General features: G+C 44.2%; 1 protein-coding gene across 1 annotated transcript; it reads right to left on the bottom strand.

The window, feature by feature from the left end:
* Positions 1-142: 142 nt before the first annotated feature.
* LOC308046264 (E3 ubiquitin-protein ligase RBBP6-like) lies at positions 143-17,043 on the bottom strand (the record flags this gene model as incomplete). Its single annotated transcript, XM_080353993.1, has 12 exons — positions 143-239; positions 3,433-4,731; positions 5,551-5,649; positions 8,244-8,437; positions 8,868-8,971; positions 9,645-9,826; positions 10,488-10,627; positions 11,427-11,523; positions 11,634-11,722; positions 14,894-14,897; positions 15,322-15,421; positions 16,872-17,043. The coding sequence occupies 12 exons, from the start codon at positions 17,041-17,043 to the stop codon at positions 143-145; spliced, it is 2,577 nt and encodes an 858-aa protein (XP_080210119.1).
* Positions 17,044-18,555: the final 1,512 nt, after the last annotated feature.

Raw genomic sequence — 18,555 nt, 5'->3', positions numbered from 1 at the left:
GCGCCAGTATTTATAATGCATATAGGAAGCCACTCTAACCTACCAGGTGGTCTAGTTGAGGGAAGCAACATTATAGACAAACTCGTGGCGGTGACCACGTATCTCCTTTTGAACAAGCCAGACAAGCTCACGAGTTCTTCCATCAATCCTCAGCATCGCTCTGGAAGCAGTTTGCCCTTACCAAGGAACAACCTCGATCCATTATTGCAGCTTGTCCCGACTGTGCCCGCATAGCGCCTCTGCAACAAAAGGGAGTGAATCCTCGGGGCTTGCAGACAGGCCAATTATGGCCAGACTGCTATTACTGAATCTGCACCATTTGGCCAACAGAAGTACATTCATGTGTCCATAGATACCTGTTCAGGGCTGCTGTGGGCTACAGCTTTGACCTCAGCAAATGCAAAAGCGGTAAAGCGTCATTTTTTACAAGCTTTGGCCGTCATGGGAGTTCCTACCCAGATCAAACAGATAATGGCCCCACGTGCCGCTCTGACACACTTGCAACCTTCCTCATCCAGTGGAAGGTACAGCACCTGTTCGGAGTCCCTTATAATTCCCCTGGATGGGCAATTATTGAGCGCGCACACCGCACATTGAAAAATCTTTTGTCTATTTTGAAAAAACAAGGGAGAATTGGTGTGAGTCCAGAGAGGTTTTGATGAAGGCATCGTATGTGCTGAACTGGCTTAATCCTAAAGGTGAAACTGAAATGGAACCTGCTGTTATGCACCATATCAAAAATGTCAAAGATTTTTCCGAAAATGTACCTAAGGTTAGTGTGTTTAATCCAACAACACAGCAATAGGAAGGTCCTATGTCATTAGTAACCTGGGGAAGGGGATATGCTTGTGTTTCTACAGGTAATCGTAAAAATTCGTGGATCCCAGCAAAGTGAGACCTTGGCGAGCTAACAATGAAGAAACCTCTCTGCGCTCCCTCCTGAACACGCACCCTGCCCCTGTGTGCATCTCTGTCCGCGTCCCGGTGTGCGCAGTTCCCCATCCCCATGTCTAGTGGGCTTTCTTCTGCTGCTGAGCTCACCTGCTGAACCCCACTTGTAAAGGGAGGGTTGGTTCTTTATCGTGGCACCACCGTAAGAAAATGGAACTAATGAAGGTTCTGTTTAAAAACCACAAACACTGTGGTGTTCAGCACAGTCATGAGAGGAAATACACATCACAGGGCATCGTAAAGAGAGGTGTAAATGTTGGCTGGCAAATGACAATAGCTTTCTAAACACACTGGAACAATGTTGAAATGTGACAGGTCCACATATGATGTTATTTTAAAATAATACCAGCAGTTAATAGTGGCTGTATGTTTGGGTCCATGTGCTGCCTTTAACAAGCTGAAAACAAGCCCACCTGGCACATGAAATGAAAGCGCCTCTTGGCAGGACCTCCCCACGTGGCATCACCTCAAAACATTTAAACTCCTACTGTTTTTTTCAGTCTTAAACTTGTTGGTGTGTTATTTCTCATTGCAGTGAGCTGCCGGCAAGCTGTTACTGGCGGCTGTTTTCTGTAACTCGTCTTTTCTCTGCTGATGTTCAGCTACCACTGAAACCTCATCACACCGCACCATTTATTGAAAACCTTTTATTGCAAGCAAAACGTGACATAACAGAGCTGCAATGTTTTCTGCAAGGCATTCTGCTGATGTTTTATAAATGATACACGCTGCTTCTGCCAGTCACTTAAAAATAATACAACTCAACATTTTTACTACAAACAGACTAATTAATGGCGGTTAAAAATAACAGTTAAAAAATGGTTTGGTTTGTATCTGGCTTTTCTTCAGTCTTTGTCCTGGGCCTTCCCTCAGTAGAACTGCTGCTAAGAGGAAATAAATGTACATTAATAACAGGTGACACACACACCACCATCTTTTGTAATAGTTTATAAAATGGCTTTTGCTTCAGTTCTGAATCTTTTTTTTCTTTTCAGATGTTCAATTAAGGGAACAGACGAGAAAGGATGAGCCCACTAGCTAAGATTATGAACAACCAATTAATTTAGTATCTTCCTAATCTATTAATTTAGTATCCCCATGAGGTTCAACAAGGCCAAGTGCAAGGTCCTGCACCTGAGTCGGGGCGACCCCTGGTATCAATAGGGGCTGGGGATGGAGGGATGGATGGATGGATGGAGAGCAGCCCCAGGGATGGACTTGGGGCGCTGGTGGATGAAGGACTGGATATGAGTTGGTCATGAGCACCTGCAGCCCAGACGGCCAAACACATCTTGAGCTGCAGCAAAAAGAGCGTGGGCAGCCGGTCAAGGGAGGGATCCTGCCCCTGTGCCCCGCTCCGGTGAGACCCCCTGCAGTGCTGGGCCAGCTCTGGGTCCTCAGCACAGGACACACATGGACCTGCTGGAGAGGGGCCAGAGGAGCCCCAGGAATGACCCGAGGCTGGAACAGCTCTGCTGGGGACAGGCTGAGAGAGTTGGGGTGTTCAGCTGCAGAAGAGAAGCTCCGGGAGACCTTAGTGCACCTTTCTGGACGTAAAAGGGGCCGATAAGAAAGATGGGGACAGAGTTTTGAGCAGGGCCTGTTGTGACAGGACAAGGGGTGATGGTTTTAAACTAAAGGAGGGAGATTCAGGCCGGACATGAGGAAGGAATTGTTGGCCCTGAGGGTGGTGAGAGCCTGGCCCAGGTTGGCCAGAGAGGTGGTGGATGAACCATCCCTGGAGCCATCCCAGGCCAGGCTGGACGGGGCTCTGAGCACCCTGAGCTGGTGCAGATGTCCCTGTCATGGCAGGGGGGGCACTGGGAGCTGGGAAGGTCCTTCAACCCAAACTGCTCTATGATTCTATGATTCTATTCTACATTTAATTAACAAAGACACAAGATAATCAGATTGTAGACTCGTCTCATCTGGTAATTCCTTCATGTCCTATGATGCTAGCAACGGTAAATAAATTAGATATACATTCTTATTTCAACAGCAAACAATTATGAAGAGGTATACACAACAGAAGTTTTATCCTCATGCCCCCGTGTTCTTCCTTAGAAAAACATACATTTAAAAAACTTTTTAGAAAATCAAGACACTATCTTAAGTCTCCAGCAATTTCTAAAATGTTAGAAGTTGAAACTGGATTTGAAGGAAGACATTGAGGGGACCCCTCTAAGAGTCAACAAGCAGTGAATAAGAACAGGGGAGAAAAAAGAGTCCCGAAGTAAGGGTCAAACACGTCATCAGTGAATGACCCCTGTCAGCTTTCTGTGCAGTACACACTACTTGCTTTCTTCAACAAAATGTGTTTGTGACTCAGGAACAGTTTAGCAGGAAAGATCGCAGGTTATTCCCTTATTTTGCATTAGATTTAGCTGTTCCCTTCATTCGTCACCATAAAGCATTTTACATTTTTGGAGGTGGAGGAGAGGAGGAAAGAAAGAAAGAACAGGGAAAGAAATGATGAGGTACCTGATGTAACCTACAAGAAGTGAACTAGATCCATCAGCTGCTGTTACTCTTATTTGTACTTTCCCCTCAGCTTTATCCTGTTTAACTTTACTACTGCTTGCCTTGGGTTTCCCAGGAGGATCTTCTGCAGGAGGCACATTTGCTCCTCTCACAAGATTTTCGCCACTTTCTTGGTTCAGTTCAATCTCGTCTGTCTTTGACAACTCCTTCTTCGCTTTTTTCACAGGAGGTTCCATTTGAGGAGAATTTTCGCAATCGGTGTCCACCGTCTCTTGGGAAGTTTTAGCTGCTATTATTGTGTCGTCTTTCTTAGGAGGAGCAGCCACTTCTACTTTCAACTTTGTCTGGTCATTCTTTTCTTTTGGCTTGTCCTTCTCTGTTCTCTCCTTTTCAGACCCTGGTTTGAAAGCAATCAAATCTGCTTCCATAGGCTCATCTCTTACAGGGGTGGCAGCACCTCTGCTCGCGAGCACGAACAGAGAGGCTGTTTTATCGTCTCCTGCTGGAACTGGCTCTCTCGGTGTTCTTGCACCTTCCAGCAACTCAGCACTGCAAAATCCTTCATTCTCATTGCATTTTCTTCTCTTCTGGTGTCTTTTCTGTTCATTTCCTTTGTCATCTCCCCATGGATATTTCACCTCTTTCTCTTTTGATTTTCTAGGATCACTGATGCCAGGCCTCTCTCTTCCAGAAGGTTCTTCACCGTAATGTTCAGTTATATTATAACTTCTGTGGCTCTGCCAACCAGGATAATCCTCCCTGTTTCCCCAGGCACACGGTGAGTTCTCTTGTCTGCTCCCAGGTGGACCAAACCTCTCAGGAGAAAAGTTCTCTCTGTTTACTGCACGTGGAGGTTGAGCAGCAACAGCACAGCCCTTGTAAACCTCGCCATACCATTCTCTATAGTTCCTTTCCCATTCTCTGCGTCTTTCCTTTTCAAATGGATCTCTGATGTCAACAGGTCTGCCATAGTAACCTTTAATAGAAGATGCTGGACCTTCTGTGTGCCTGTGAAAATACTCCCTCTCTCCTTCCCCTTGAGGCACAGTCCTTTTAGTGTGAGACTGGCCTCTAAACACCGGAGACCGTGACCGTGAACGGCATCTTCTGCACGAGCGAGACCTTGACCGGCAATGACGACGTGACCCTGGACTAGAACGACGGTCACGACTGTTCGCTCTGCCTCTTCTTTGACACGGTGATCGGGAGTGGGAACGAGACCGGGAATGACTAAAAGATCCAGAGTTGGTGCGAGAGTGGGAAGAGCCTGGTCTTGACTTGGAGCAGGTATACGAACTTCTGGAGTGAGATGGAGCATCACGGGGAGACCTGGACCTTCAATAAAACACAACACACACACACACAAATGAAGTTGATTCAGAACAGCTGTTGACTTAATGCTACTGCAAATTTAAGAACCTGACAACAGTTTCTGCTTAAAGGACCCAACAGCTGCTGCTTCGTTCATCTAAAAACATACAGGAAGGGAAAATCTATTTGCACTCCTGTCGCAGGAGCCACCATAACCGGGGGTTGATTTAAGGCGGTGTGTGCTGGCCTCTGCTGGTACACGAATGTGCACATTTCTAACTACTCAGCAACTACATGCAATGCAAATCATTTTTGCTGCAGTAAGAGGCAAAAAGAGCAAGTCTGAATAGTTACAGTTCAGTATCAAACATCAAGAAAATATTATTTCACCTGAAGACAGTAAAGCTCCATTCTAAATTGCCAGGTTGGTCCATTTAACTTCACTAATTATTTGGCAATTTGTACAAGATGGAAAATACTTGTACTGCAATCTCACTACAGGACTATCTCATGAACACTTCGGGGTGTCCCAGCAAAAGCTTGCACGTTCTAACCCAGTACGGCAACTGTATGTCAGGTGAGATCACATCTAAAAACTCCAAACTGACCTTCTAGTGATATGACTCAACGAGGGAAGACACTGACAGCGTTACTAACAGAGAGTTATTCAGACTCCTGCCCAAGTGATTTTTTGGGGATAGGAAACATCAGCTATTCAATCAGAATAGGGAGACAAAACATCCAGCAACTACACCTGTTCAGTTTCCTGCCTCCTCACAGCTGTCAGGAGGATGAGGATGTCATTACCTGGACAACAACTGCCGATGCTCCTTTTGAATCCTTTTGTATTCCATCAATTCCTTAGCAAAATCATCTGTCAAATCAAGTTTGGACTTCTTTTTTTCCCTGCAAAAATAAGTTCGACATTTATTACAATTATAGTTTGAATGTTATTATAAAAAGACACAAATAGGCACAAGAAACAAAATGTGGCCAATGCGAGAAAACATACTGCATGCAAATGCAAAAGGTGACCTTCCTATGTAAGCAAAACCAGGTCAGAATTACTACAAGTTTTAAGGAAAGTGTTAGAATTATGTTTGCTTTAAGTTTTGCACATTTACCATCTGCTGTGAAAAAATAGATGGGAAAAAACGTCATTTTTGCTTATGTCAGATACACTTCCGTGGAACTGCAGTGCGATACGCTATCGAAACACAGAAATGGAAAACAACGCATCTTCATTGAGCCAAATACTCCTCTGTAAGTCTCTGTTGTTGTCTATAAAACTCCTCCCCAGATAAAGGAGGTGCCTGTGTCCTTGGGATGGTTTGTGTTGGTGCCCAAGCTGATGACGTTTTCGGGGCTGGGGAATGCCCTGGAAGGAGACAGCGCACCCAGCAGCTGGAGGGTGACCAGGTGGAGACTGAGGAGGAAACTGTGGTGGTGCTGCCGCTGGTGGAAAAGGGAGCACGTGGGGTGCTGGAGGACACAAGGGAGGTGGAGGCGTGGGCACGGAGACGGGTGGTGTTGCAGTGCTGGGGCACGAGTCCTTTGGGTGTGTTCACTGTGCAGGCATCCTTGATTTGAACCTCTCAAGAAACCCCAAAACTTTGTTGCTTATAGATCCTGAGATTTCAGATCATCACCGGGATAGATCGTGGGGTTTGGTTTTATTTATGTTTAAGGTTTTATACACACTTACCATCTGTCTATAACAAACACACACCAGAATGAAGGACCTACTTGACACGGCAAGAACAGATAAAACAGGCTCCTCTCTCTCCAACTGAGAGAAAGCAGCTTGGCTACTCGAGATGACTGGATTGAAGAAATACAAAATTGTCATAAAATAACAGCCTTGGTTTTCCAATAATTTGCTCAATCAGTATCAACTAAGTTGTCAACAGAAGAATGTTGGAGGATGCTTTATATTGGGAAATCAATTTATTCAGCCCTATTCAGCCACGAATCAAAAGAGTTCCTTTCCACCTGATGCTTCAGTTCATTTCATTTTTATATGTACGTATGGTTAGCCCAAAAGGTGTTCATTTTTCAGAGTCCCCTTTTCAATCATGTACTGGAGTTTCATTTTAAATAATCTTACTGCAGGCACAGGTCTCCTTTGTTCAATACAATTGAAATGAAGCCATTTAAAAATTTATTACCACTTGCATTCTCCACAACTACTTGTGCATTATTATTTCATTATAAACCAGCTTTTGCCTACGTTACGTGTTGTGGCCTCTTTTAACAGGTTACAACAGTAATATATTGAATTTCTGTAGAATACTTACAGTTCCCAGCCTGGTCTCCCGCTGGCTGAGCAGACTGTACTGGCTCTCACTGCCTGACCTTTTTCAGTGGAGAGAGGAGACAGAAAAACCCCATTCAGTTTATCTGAAGATAACTTTAAAAACTAAATTCTAAAGTTATAGTTAGTTACCAGTTGTGGGTATTGATTGTCCTTGCGGGCCCAGGAGACTTGTCAGTGCTGGTTGTCTCAGTGCAGGAACCTGACAGCCCTTTGAATAAACACAGACCGCTGGAAAACAAGCTCTGCTAAAATACAAGAATCACTGCATATTTTGAAATAAAATTTACCTGCTCTTCCGACAAACCGCTGCTGGTCAGAGAGGAGGGTTGAGAAAGTCCAGCGGCGCTCACCAGAGCAGCAGGAGCTGTAACCACATCAGCCTCGCTACAAAAAACCCAAATTTACATCATTCAAACAGAGTTCTGAAGCGCTGCTTGAAATATCAAGTCTAAGGTAAGAAATGGTGACTATTGTAAAAGGAAAAAGGTTCAGCACCACATTTACAAATGTGAATTTGGTTGATTCCAAATGAAGCGCTGAGCAGGGGTCTGTCTGGATTAGTGGGAGTTAAAGAGAAAGCTCACTGCAGAAACGTTTTATTAAGCTTGCTGCACATGAAAGGCCGAGAGTAGGTATAACCCACCTGCTGAATCTCAGCTTTGGAACATGCAAGAACTCAAATTCTATTACAAAATGCTGATGTGCTGATTCAGAGCCTGCCCTAGAGGTTCTTTTGGATTGTGATCTTGCACATTCAGTGGTACAGCTGAGCCTGACCGGCTTCTGGGCAGAGCGCCTGTCTGCATTCCAGGTGTAAAGGTGAAGGGATATAAGCCCTAAACAACAGTGCAGATTTTTCATGTGTTTTCATGTGACTTCACTGGATCGCAAACTTCGACTGTCATGTTTGTCAATACTTCAAGTTTATAGTGTTTCAATGTCTATTATCCAAGACGGTCCGTAACTGAGTATGACTCACTAAAGAGAAATTAATGCGCTCAAGCAGGTTTGACATTCACTGTAAAATTACACCTGCATGTAAAAACTTTGGTTAAGCTACAGATGTGCTCACCGAAAAGGTCCAGGGAAGGGCAGGGACACTGCTGGTGGGACACCAGGGACAGTGACAGAAGGCAGGATTCCTGGCAGCTGAGCTGCCCCAGATGCCTGAGTAGGGCCAAACGATGACAAAGCAGCAGAATGAGAAGACACAGAAGCTGATGGAGGAATTAGTGGATCCCTCTGTTTGGAAATTGTGGGCCGGAGTAGAGGTTGCGGGTTGCGTGTCACTGGTTGTCTCACTGGTGGTGGTGGCAGCTGCTGCTGCTGCTGAATCTGTTTACTGTAGCCAGTGCCATTTTTGAAGTTGTTCACAGTCTGGGAGCACAAAAATATTTAGAAAATGTACTATGAAAATTCAGGAGATACATGAGCAAAAGCCTCCAGAGAGTAAAATTACCCGTGTATTCCTCTAAATGCTGTCAATCCTAAAATAAATCAACATATGGATACATGAACACACATCACATCAGACACTGATATTAATGGCTGGGGACTCGGAGTGTCTGTAAAGAACTTCAGTGTTGATACCGATTCTCAAAGTGAGGCGATCGTATTGAACAGAAGCGTGACCTGAATTTGACAGAGTGTATCTAAAAAGTTGTCAGCTTCTTAACAACAGATCATGTGTTTGAGATACAAATTTAGCCTTTCTCAATGTGGCCTTGCTTAAGGAGATGTAAATTAATATTTTCTTTTCCAAAAGGACTTTTCTTCCAAACCATCTACGTAAAAGTCATCATGTTACCTGGCGCAGGAACTTGTTAGCAACTAAACTATCAGGAGAAACGTTTGTCTGATGACACATTGGACATGTGTGTTCCTCAGATTCTAGCAATGCTGTTCTAATACCTGTGAATAATAAGACGCATATGATTAATGGCTGAATGTGGTCTTGAATTGACAGTATGATAAATATCGAATAGTGTAAAAAATGTGTAGTATGCAGCAAATACAGGTTTGATATTTCACTATTGCAAGAGTTGAAGATTTAGAGTAGGCTGTGTCCTGGTGTTTTAATTAGTCTTTTTCCCACCATCCAGTACAGTGAGAAGTTACCAACCTCAAGGTTAACGAATATAACATATCTCAAAAAACCACGAGCAGCTTCAAGTTCTGGAGGTTTTAACCAACTCTCCTGTGGTGAGGAATGTGGATTAAATGCCGACTGTTTGTTGCAGAGCACAGGAAGTCACCAGAGCTGGCTGCGTGATTCTGTATCAGAGAAAGGGCTGTGGACAAACTAAACGCATTCAGTATCCAACACTGTAATGACCTGCACAGTTCTGTGCTCTTCTCATACCCGTCCTTCCACACAGAAAGATGGTTTCAATAGATGTGAAAAAAGGAAAATAAGCCTTCTGCCTTTTTTTTTTTCCTTTATACCAGAAGAGTCCTTTCCTGTTCCAGGTATCCTTAAGTGTTAAACAGAACAGGTAACAAAGTCATCTCATTATCTCCTATTGATGCTTTCAGAAGATCAGATGTGAGGATTTGAATTAACAAACATGGGAGTAACACTCACATTCGTCACAAAAGCTGTTTCCACAGCAGGGAATAACAGCTGCATCGGTCATGACATCTTTACAAATGAGACATAACAATTCAGGTGGAACAAGATCCTCATCTGAGCGGGAGGAGGAGGAGGAGGGCGGCTCCGCTGGTAGGAAGGGAGGCTTTTCCTTCTTTCCTCTCGCATAAGCTTCCCTGGAGGGGAGTGGGGAAGGAAAACGAACAAAGTTAAAGACGGTTAAAGGAAAACTTTCCCAAGCTTTGGATTTTATGAAATGAAGACAGTAGGTGGAATTCTGCTCGCTCCACATTACCCTTCTAAATGTAAGCATTTAGTTTAAACGACTTTTCTATAGCCACAAGTCTAGAAGAGGGATAGGGTACCTGTTTTCCTTCTGCAGAACTCTCTCATTCATTGGATCAACTAAGAAATCTGCTCAGACTGGAAAAATCATTTTTTGCTGGCTAGAAATCAGGTGAAATGAATCCCACCTCCCTTTGCCAGAGCGTAAATGTAAATTGCAGGCTCAGGATCACATTAGTCACCAAGTAATTACATTTCATAAATGAAAGAAGTCTCTGTCACAGCTTCTACAAAAGGAGAAACATGACAGAAAAACCAGAAGTGCTACCAAGTGCATTTTAAAACAGCCAGTTTTCTTAGATTGTAGCAACAGAACATGTCTGTTTCGCACATGAGATTGGGAACCGATGAGATGGGGAGGAAACCTCAGCCCAACAGCTCTCTGATAAATATTTTGAGAAGTCTTCAAAATATAAAACAGAAGGAAAAGAAGCACTCAGGCGTTATTTCTCTTGTTCCCTTTTGGGTCAGTCTGATTAATTCCATACTTACGCATTGATAGTTGGTATTACATATTTTCCCGTGTTTGTCAGCATAGCACCCTTGGTAGTGGGATCTTTCACTTCCATCAGGAAGCTCCTCGGTATTCCTGTGCTCCTTTTCATTCTCGGGACAGGCTGAAAATTTTTGTCCTATTAAGAAAAGAAACACAGCCATGACTTGTCTGAAGTGCCACACTCAAAATGACATTTCAGTGATTACTTGAAGCAGCAAAAGTCTCTCATCCTCTTCTATTATCAAGAATAAGGGTTGACTAAACCCTCGCAGGCAGGCTGTCCCAAAGGCTCGAGCCGTGCTTGAACTCAATCGACATTCTTTGGCTTCACTTCAGGGTCTTTAAGGGTGAAATATCCCTTAAGCTCACCAGCCACTCAGAAAAGACACAAACCTGCATCTCCACCAAAGCGCAATTCAGAGCGAGAGCTTAATTCAGTGCTCGAACCAGTCACTGCAGAAACTCATATTCACCATCTGTACATGAAGGCTGAATTGGTGCCTCACACACATACACTCAGTGGCTAAACATTAAATGACATGAACACCGAACCAGAGACCTGTGTCATTAAACCATGCCCATATTGAACAGACAGGTTCAACAGAAACATCTTGATTTTACACTATATACTAAAAACTGTGAACTGCCATTAAAAACACTTAAAACCACAAAAATGCCCAATAATATTGAAATGTATAAAAATAAGCATCAGTGTTCACAGAGAAAGATCTTTGGACACATTTAATGTCCATGACCTAGAAAATCTTACATTTATAATTCCAGGTATCCTTGAATTTTGAAGGGCTTTGCAACAATGTCATATAACTGCCGTATTTTACCCCAGTTTTACTATGAGTATTCATGCCTTTGTTACCTACCTGCCAAGGTGAAAAAATTACAAGCTAAGTGGCACCACAAGTCCCACACAATCTTACCCCGTTAGTTGGGCAGTTCCTTCTATAGTGGCCAGGCTGTCCACAACGAAAGCAAGTGTATGATGGTGGAGGCGGGCCCGAGTTTTTCTTCACGAAACTAAAAGGATTTGGGGAAAAAAGAAAAAGGGATGCATGTGTCTCTCATGATAAAAAAACCATCTCTACAATTTTTCCCTAATCGTCAGAGAACAGACGACCAACACTCACTTGACTGGATTGTATGCCTGGCAGGACTGTATCATCATGGCTTTTATTTTCTCTTCTTCGGAAGCGTCGGCTTCAGCCAGATTGGCAGCCTGTTAAACAAGTGCTTATTGACACACACACCAGAAACACACTTAAGCCCACACAGCCGGACAGCACCGATCAGCCCATCCTGTCAAGCGCAGCACAACTACTAGAGTTATCCAGCTATAGATCAAAGTATAAGAAAATACTAAAAATACTAAGCAAATACCTTTTTTTAAAAAGCATTTGACAAGAATGTACATATACCTTAATAAGCTGGGCCATACGTGCAGAAGAGTCATCAATCTGTTCACAAAAAAGTAAACACAGTTGTTTTACAATCAGAACACAGCAATAGTTCACCTCTACTGTAGTCTGACAGTCTGCACTATAGCCCCTGAGTGTCACTGCAAGAGGCATTTCCAATCCAGTGAAATTTGTATTTGCTCAAAAGAAAGTCCAAACCCCAGCCTGAGAGTGCCCGTGTGGATAGAGAGAAGAAGTGACGAGAACCAAACTCGCTCGAGATCAACTTAGTGCTCCAGGATATGTCAGAGAGTGGCCCTTGTCAAACATCACAACTGCTTCAAAGTCACAGGGGTAAGGAAGCTGTTGATTTTCAGCTAAAAAGGATTAAAACTCTGGAGACATTCAAAACCCGCCTGTTTGGAAAGCAGTTCTATGGCCTGCAGGCAGAAGTCGGATTTCTTAAAGGTGATAGCACTCCTTTCTACTCACAGGAAACAGAGAATTCATGTTCTATTTCATGTGTTACAAACATGCTGGTGTATTCACAGAACCAGAGTCACAGAACCATTTTGGCTGGAAGAGACCTTTAAGATCACCGAGTCCAACCATTAACCCAACGCTGTCAAGTCCACCTCTAAACCACGTCCCTAAGAACATCATCTGTACATCTTTTGAACACTTCCAGGGATGGCAATTCCACCACTTCCCTGTTCCAATGCCCCACAAGCCTCTCAGAGGAGAAGTTTCTCCTCATACTCAGTCTAAACCTCCCCTGGCACAACGTGAAGTCATTTCATCTCGTCCTACCGCTTGTGACTTGGGAGAAGAGACCAACACCTTTCACGCTACAACCTCCTTTCAGGCAGTTGTAGCGAATGATCAGGTGTCACTCAGCCTCCTGTTCTCCAGGCTAAACACACTGTGCTGTTTGCTGTGTTGAATCAAAGACATTGTGTTCACAAACATGTACTATGTTTTACTGTGAAATATATTAAGTCCATGTATGGAAAACTGAAACAAGGCTACATTGTTTAGAATTCAGTGCAGCGTGTAGAAAAATTGTGGTTTTACATACGGCTTTTGATGTTTCACTTGCTGGCTCCATTTGGCTTCTAGAAGAAGAAATAAAGGAGATCAGAACTTGAAATAAAGCTCTTGTACCCAATATGAGCCAGTGGAAAGAGATTATAAAACCTCAACCTCAGAACATCAGGTTCTGATAGTCTAGGGAATGTAGAAATGTATTCACATACATGAACTGTTCTCCCTCAGTACATGCAGTGCCACTAAAAGCACCAAACCAAACCAAACCCAAAATCCCATATCTGCTTTGTCACAACTTACTCTAAGACTGACAGATACAGAACAAAGCAGTGCAAGAGGAAGTCCTCAGATATTCTGTCTCTGCTATACAAGCATCAGAAATATGAATTCTGTACTACAGTGTTGTATTTTTACATAATCAACCATCAAAATATGAAAGGAACTGTTGCCAATCTGTATATCCAAAGTATAACAAACAGGTATCAGATACAGTACTTCAGTTTCTAAGAAAGAGCAGTGATAGAAACCTCATAGTGCCAGTTTACTTTAGTGAAATAAATCAGTCATATCGCAAAGAAATAACAAAATAGCAGCAGCACAGTCTTCAGAACAGTGTGTGTTTGTGGAAGCCCAAGCACCGTGTTCAGATATCTACTATACTACCCATGAAAGTGCCAAAATACTGAATATGTTACATAGACTGTGTTGACTAAAAATAGCTCTAGAAATGTCACCTGGAAGCACTTTGGAGGATTTTCTGTGACTCAGGAACCCTGTGACAAGAAAAAAAAAGGTCTTAATTGCCAGAATTTTATTTAAGATCCCATTAAAATTACTACAACCTTTTAGGAAATATTGATTACATTGGGAAACCTGCTGAGATTCCACAGACTCGTTGAGCTGTATCTGCATGCTACTCATCATGAACCAGACACGCAACCATCGACAGAGGTAACAAATCATTCACCCAACCATCCCATGAGCAGAGGCCGTTCAGGTCTGCTGGGGAGTTCATGTACAAACAGAAAGGCTCAGGCTTCCTGCCACTGCTACAACAGCCCCAGGATCCCACTCACAGCCACAGACCTGAGGATGACCCAGCACAAACAAATACTCCAGATTATCACCAAGCAGAAATGGAGGATGCATGACAAGACAGCACGAAGCACACGTGTTTCAGTTAACCCCAAAACAAGGCCATGTGTATAAGCACAACGCTATGGTGTCCAGAATTACTAGCTAGTGCCCACAAACACTGCAACTCATAAGCCCAAGGTTTACGTGCACAGCAAATGCTTCATGGGTACCAGGATGCTGCTGCACTGTTTGTTCGAGACACCCTGTAACTCATCAGTCTACTTTATTTATTGAGAACCAACATAAGAAAGACATGGCAAAACCACAAGCCAGTAACATCTACTAATTGTGGTTTTACAGTGTCTGTCTTATGTGGAAAGGTTGGAAAACACGACTATGCAAACAATGCTAATGTAGCTGATATAGAACTGGTATGAATACAGAAATGGCAGCAATAACCCTGTAGTCAGGATTGCGTTTGAATAGCTCTAATTTTGATTAACACACCTGATTCTCTGTCATACAGAATGAAAACCTGGAGCACAGATATCAGCTCAAGGTAAGAACAGACATGGAAAGATAACTGGTAATCTTTGGTAACATGCTAAAGTGCTTACTGAGTTTCAAGTTTGGACACGATTCATTATTCGTTCATCGTACTTGCACAAAACGCAACACACTTCAAGATATCGTCCTTTTTCTCTTGCCTGACACAGACACTGTCTTTGGGAAACTAACAGGAATCATTTATGAATGAAACTTCTTGTTTGGGTGGTTTGCCAGCTGGCAACGCTTGGTCTTCCCTCTATTGCTGGTATGCAAAGCAAACAGATGTGGGGCATAAGAACACCTGCTATATCCCTCCCTACCCAGCTGCAAGAAATTGTCAAACAGTGAGAATCAGACTTTTCCAAGACAGGAACAAATTAGAAGTTTACATTACAATGCATACCTGTCCTTACTAGAAAAGCAATAAAAGCAAATACATATAATAAGGAATCTCTCCACATAGAGGAATCAGGATACACAACTTGGGTCTCAGAAAAATCAACCCAAGAAAAAACCCATTAGAAGCATTTTAAAAGTTACCATATTGGAGTTGGAACCTCCTGTCCCAGCTGGCCTGAGCCTGTGAGTCGCTTTGGGATGGATACATTCAAATCCACCCCTTCCAACAACAATTCACAGCAGCTTTAGCAAGCAAGATACAATCTGAATGCCTCTGTAAACTGATATCAACACAAAAAGTGAACACAGTGAACCCCTGACAAGGAATCAATGCTTCATGGGTACTCACACATCATTTGTTTTGCTGGTGGCTTTAACTGCTCCAGCAGGGACTCTTCTAACAATCACTGATGAGTTCTTTGGAATCAGGGCATTATCTTCTGTGTATTCTGAAAACAACATAAATATAGAAAAAGACATCAGTAAGGATATATATTAATATGTTATAATAAATATTAATATGTTATATATTAAATAAAACTAATCCATAGCACTTCAAAGAATCCCTTTACAGATACAAAAGCAAAATTTTAGATGTGATATCACACTTCTATTATCTCAACACACTAACGGTACATTTCAAGTAAGCTTCAGGTTTGATAATCAAACACAAGCAGCAAAATCTTTTTCAGTTTTTTAAATTGTTTGAATATCAGCATCAAAATGGTGTCAAACGTCACTAAAGGAGAGTCTGCTAATGCATGCGGTTCTTTCCTCTTCACAGACACGCTCCTGAAAATATTTTAAGTATCTGTAGAGAAACAGCAACCAACCCTTCTAAGGCTGAAGCTACAGGTTCTGCAGTGAACATTCTATTCTGTTTAAGTTTTGATACAGGAAACAGGAAGAGGAAAAAAGGCAAACCAGTAGTGCTCATTTTAAGGAAAAGATTGTTGTAAGAGTGCCACAGAACCACAGGGAAAAAATGATTAATGTTTATGGAAGGAAAACACTTTACAGTTTGTTTTATTTCTGAGAAGTCACATCCCAAAGCCTCCAAGTCTCTAATCACATTCAAACGTATCAAGATGGCACGTGACCAGACTGAACTACCATACTAAGTAACATGAAACCATTATCATCTCTGAGAATCAAGCACCGTATCTAAGATTTAAAAGTTTTTATGACTTTTCTAAGAACATTTCTTGCATGTATTCACCATAAATGTTCTGCCATAAAGCTTCAGTACTGTCCTGACATGGTTAACACGTAGTGCCAGGAAAAAAACGGTAGAAATGAATGATGAAAGGATGCTCAAGTGCATCTGAATGACAATATCTTTGGTGTACAAGAGAAGTTCTATTAACAAGAAATTCCGAAGTATAATTTAGATTCAGAGAACACTCATGTGCAAGATGGCTTTAAAGGCTCTGCTTAGATTTAAACTCAAAGAGAAACTCTTGATCCAGATGTTGCTGGTGAGCGGTTTCAGCAACAGCCAGAAAACCAGTTTTCCAATGCGGTGGATTAAAACGAGTCAAAGGCAAAATTAAGTCACCAAACCCAGGCCATCTGTTCTATTTCCATCACTTTCAGCTTTCTCCTCCAGATTTCAAACAAATCTGGCAAATTTGTTGTTATATGACATCCTCTCACATTTCATTATCATTTTACCTGGAAGAATCCCTGGAAACCAAAACTTTTGCAAGCACTACGCATCGCACAACAACTGCGCATCCTTCCATGCCAAGCTGTGTGTCTAAACACAGGTCAGAAGGCAGTTGCCAGAAGAGCAACTACAAAAGAGCAGCTCTGCAAGGCCCCAGCACAAGCCACAGCAACCAGCCCTGGCCACATCACATTACTGCTGCCCACCCCATGCCCACTGCCCCCGAGTACCTTCTTTGGTCTGCGCGTTGGTGACCAGCAGGTCACACTTGGTCACCTTCAACTTCTTGCGAGCCCTGATCTTGAACTTGAGCTCGCGTAGGGAGATATGGAGGCCGTTGAAGGTGACTACTTCATAGTCCAGAGCGGCTGAGAACTTGTAGTAGACACGTGATGTGCCCATGGCCGGGTGCTGCTGCTCCGCGACAGCATCTACTGTGGCAAACAGCACCCTGGCCCCCACGCTGGGTTTGCCCCCACGGCGACAGCAGGAAGGTCCACCGAGGGCTTTGAGGCGAGCACTGCGGGCTGAGCCCGAGCTCACAGCCCGGGCAGGCGCACAGGAGGGAACGGCTCCTGCAGCCTCGGCTCGGTCTCTGCTCCCTCTCTGTCCCGCAGCGCTCCCAGGTCCGGCTCAGGCACCCCTGTCTCAGGGTTCTGTTTGGGGGTTGCCCAGGACACCAACTGCAGGGGTCACCAGCAGCGCCTCACCTGCAGTCACAATGGCACCGCGCACCCCCTGCGCATTCCACAGCCCGGTGTGCTGTGACAAAAGGGCCATGTTTTGTCACCCCCCAGGAGTCTCACAGAATCACACAGAATCACAGAATATTAGGGATTGGAAGGGACCTCCTGAGTTCCAGTTTGAACCCATTTCCCCTTGGCCTATCATTGGTTGTCACCGAGAAGAGCCTGGCTCCATCCTCCTGACACTCGCCCTTTATATATTTGTCAACATCAATAAGGTCACCCCTCTTCTCCAAGCTAAAGAGCCCCAGCTCCCTCAGCCTTTCCTCACACGGGAGATGCTCCACTCCCTCCAGCATCTTGGTGGCTGCGCTGGACTCCCTCCAGCAGTTCCCTGTCCTGCTGGAACTGAGGGGCCACAACTGGACACAAGATTCCAGGTGTGGTCTCCCCAGGGCAGAGCAGAGGGGCAGGAGAACCTCTCTGACCTACTGACCACCCCCTTCTAACCCACCCCAGGTACCATTGGCTTCCTGGCCACAAGGGCCCAGTGCTGGCTCATGGTCACCCTGCTGTCCCCAGGACCTCCAGGTCCCTTTCCCCTACACTGCTCTCCAACAGGTCGTTTCTCAACTTATACTGGATCTCGGGGTTGTTCCTGCCCAGATTCAAGACTCTACTACACTTGCCCTTGTTCTATTTCAATAAATGTTTCCCTGCCCAGCTCTCCATCCTGTCCAGGTCTCTGATGGCAGCACAGCTTCCAGTGTCACCCACTCCTCCCAGCTTGGTGTCATCAGCAAACTTGCTGACAGTCACTCTATTCCCTCGTCCAAATCGTTGATGAATATATTGAATAACACCAGCCCCAGCACTGCCCCCTGAGGCACTGCACTGGATACAGGCCCCAACTGGACTCTGCCCCATTGACCACGACTCTCTGGCTTCTTCCCTTCAGCCAGTTCACAGTCACCTCACTACCCGATCATTCAGACCACGCTCCCCCAGTTTAGCTGTGAGGACGCTGTGGGAGACTGTGTCAAATGCCTCACTGCTCCATGTCCCTCCTGTCACCCCCCAGGCCTCTCACTGCTCCATGTCCCTCCTGTCACCCCCCAGGCCTGTCACCACCCGGTCTCCCCTCCTGTCAGCACCAGCCAGGGCAGGACAGCCTGGGGGAGATGTGTTGGGCTTTGCCGTGTGGGGCTCTGTGGGAGATTTGAGGCAT

The sequence above is a fragment of the Nesoenas mayeri genome (assembly GCF_963082525.1).
Source record: "Nesoenas mayeri genome assembly, chromosome: 15".
NCBI lineage: Eukaryota > Metazoa > Chordata > Aves > Columbiformes > Columbidae > Nesoenas > Nesoenas mayeri.
The sequence above is the reverse complement of the archived record's forward strand: the minus strand, read 5'-3'. Positions and strand labels throughout refer to the sequence as shown.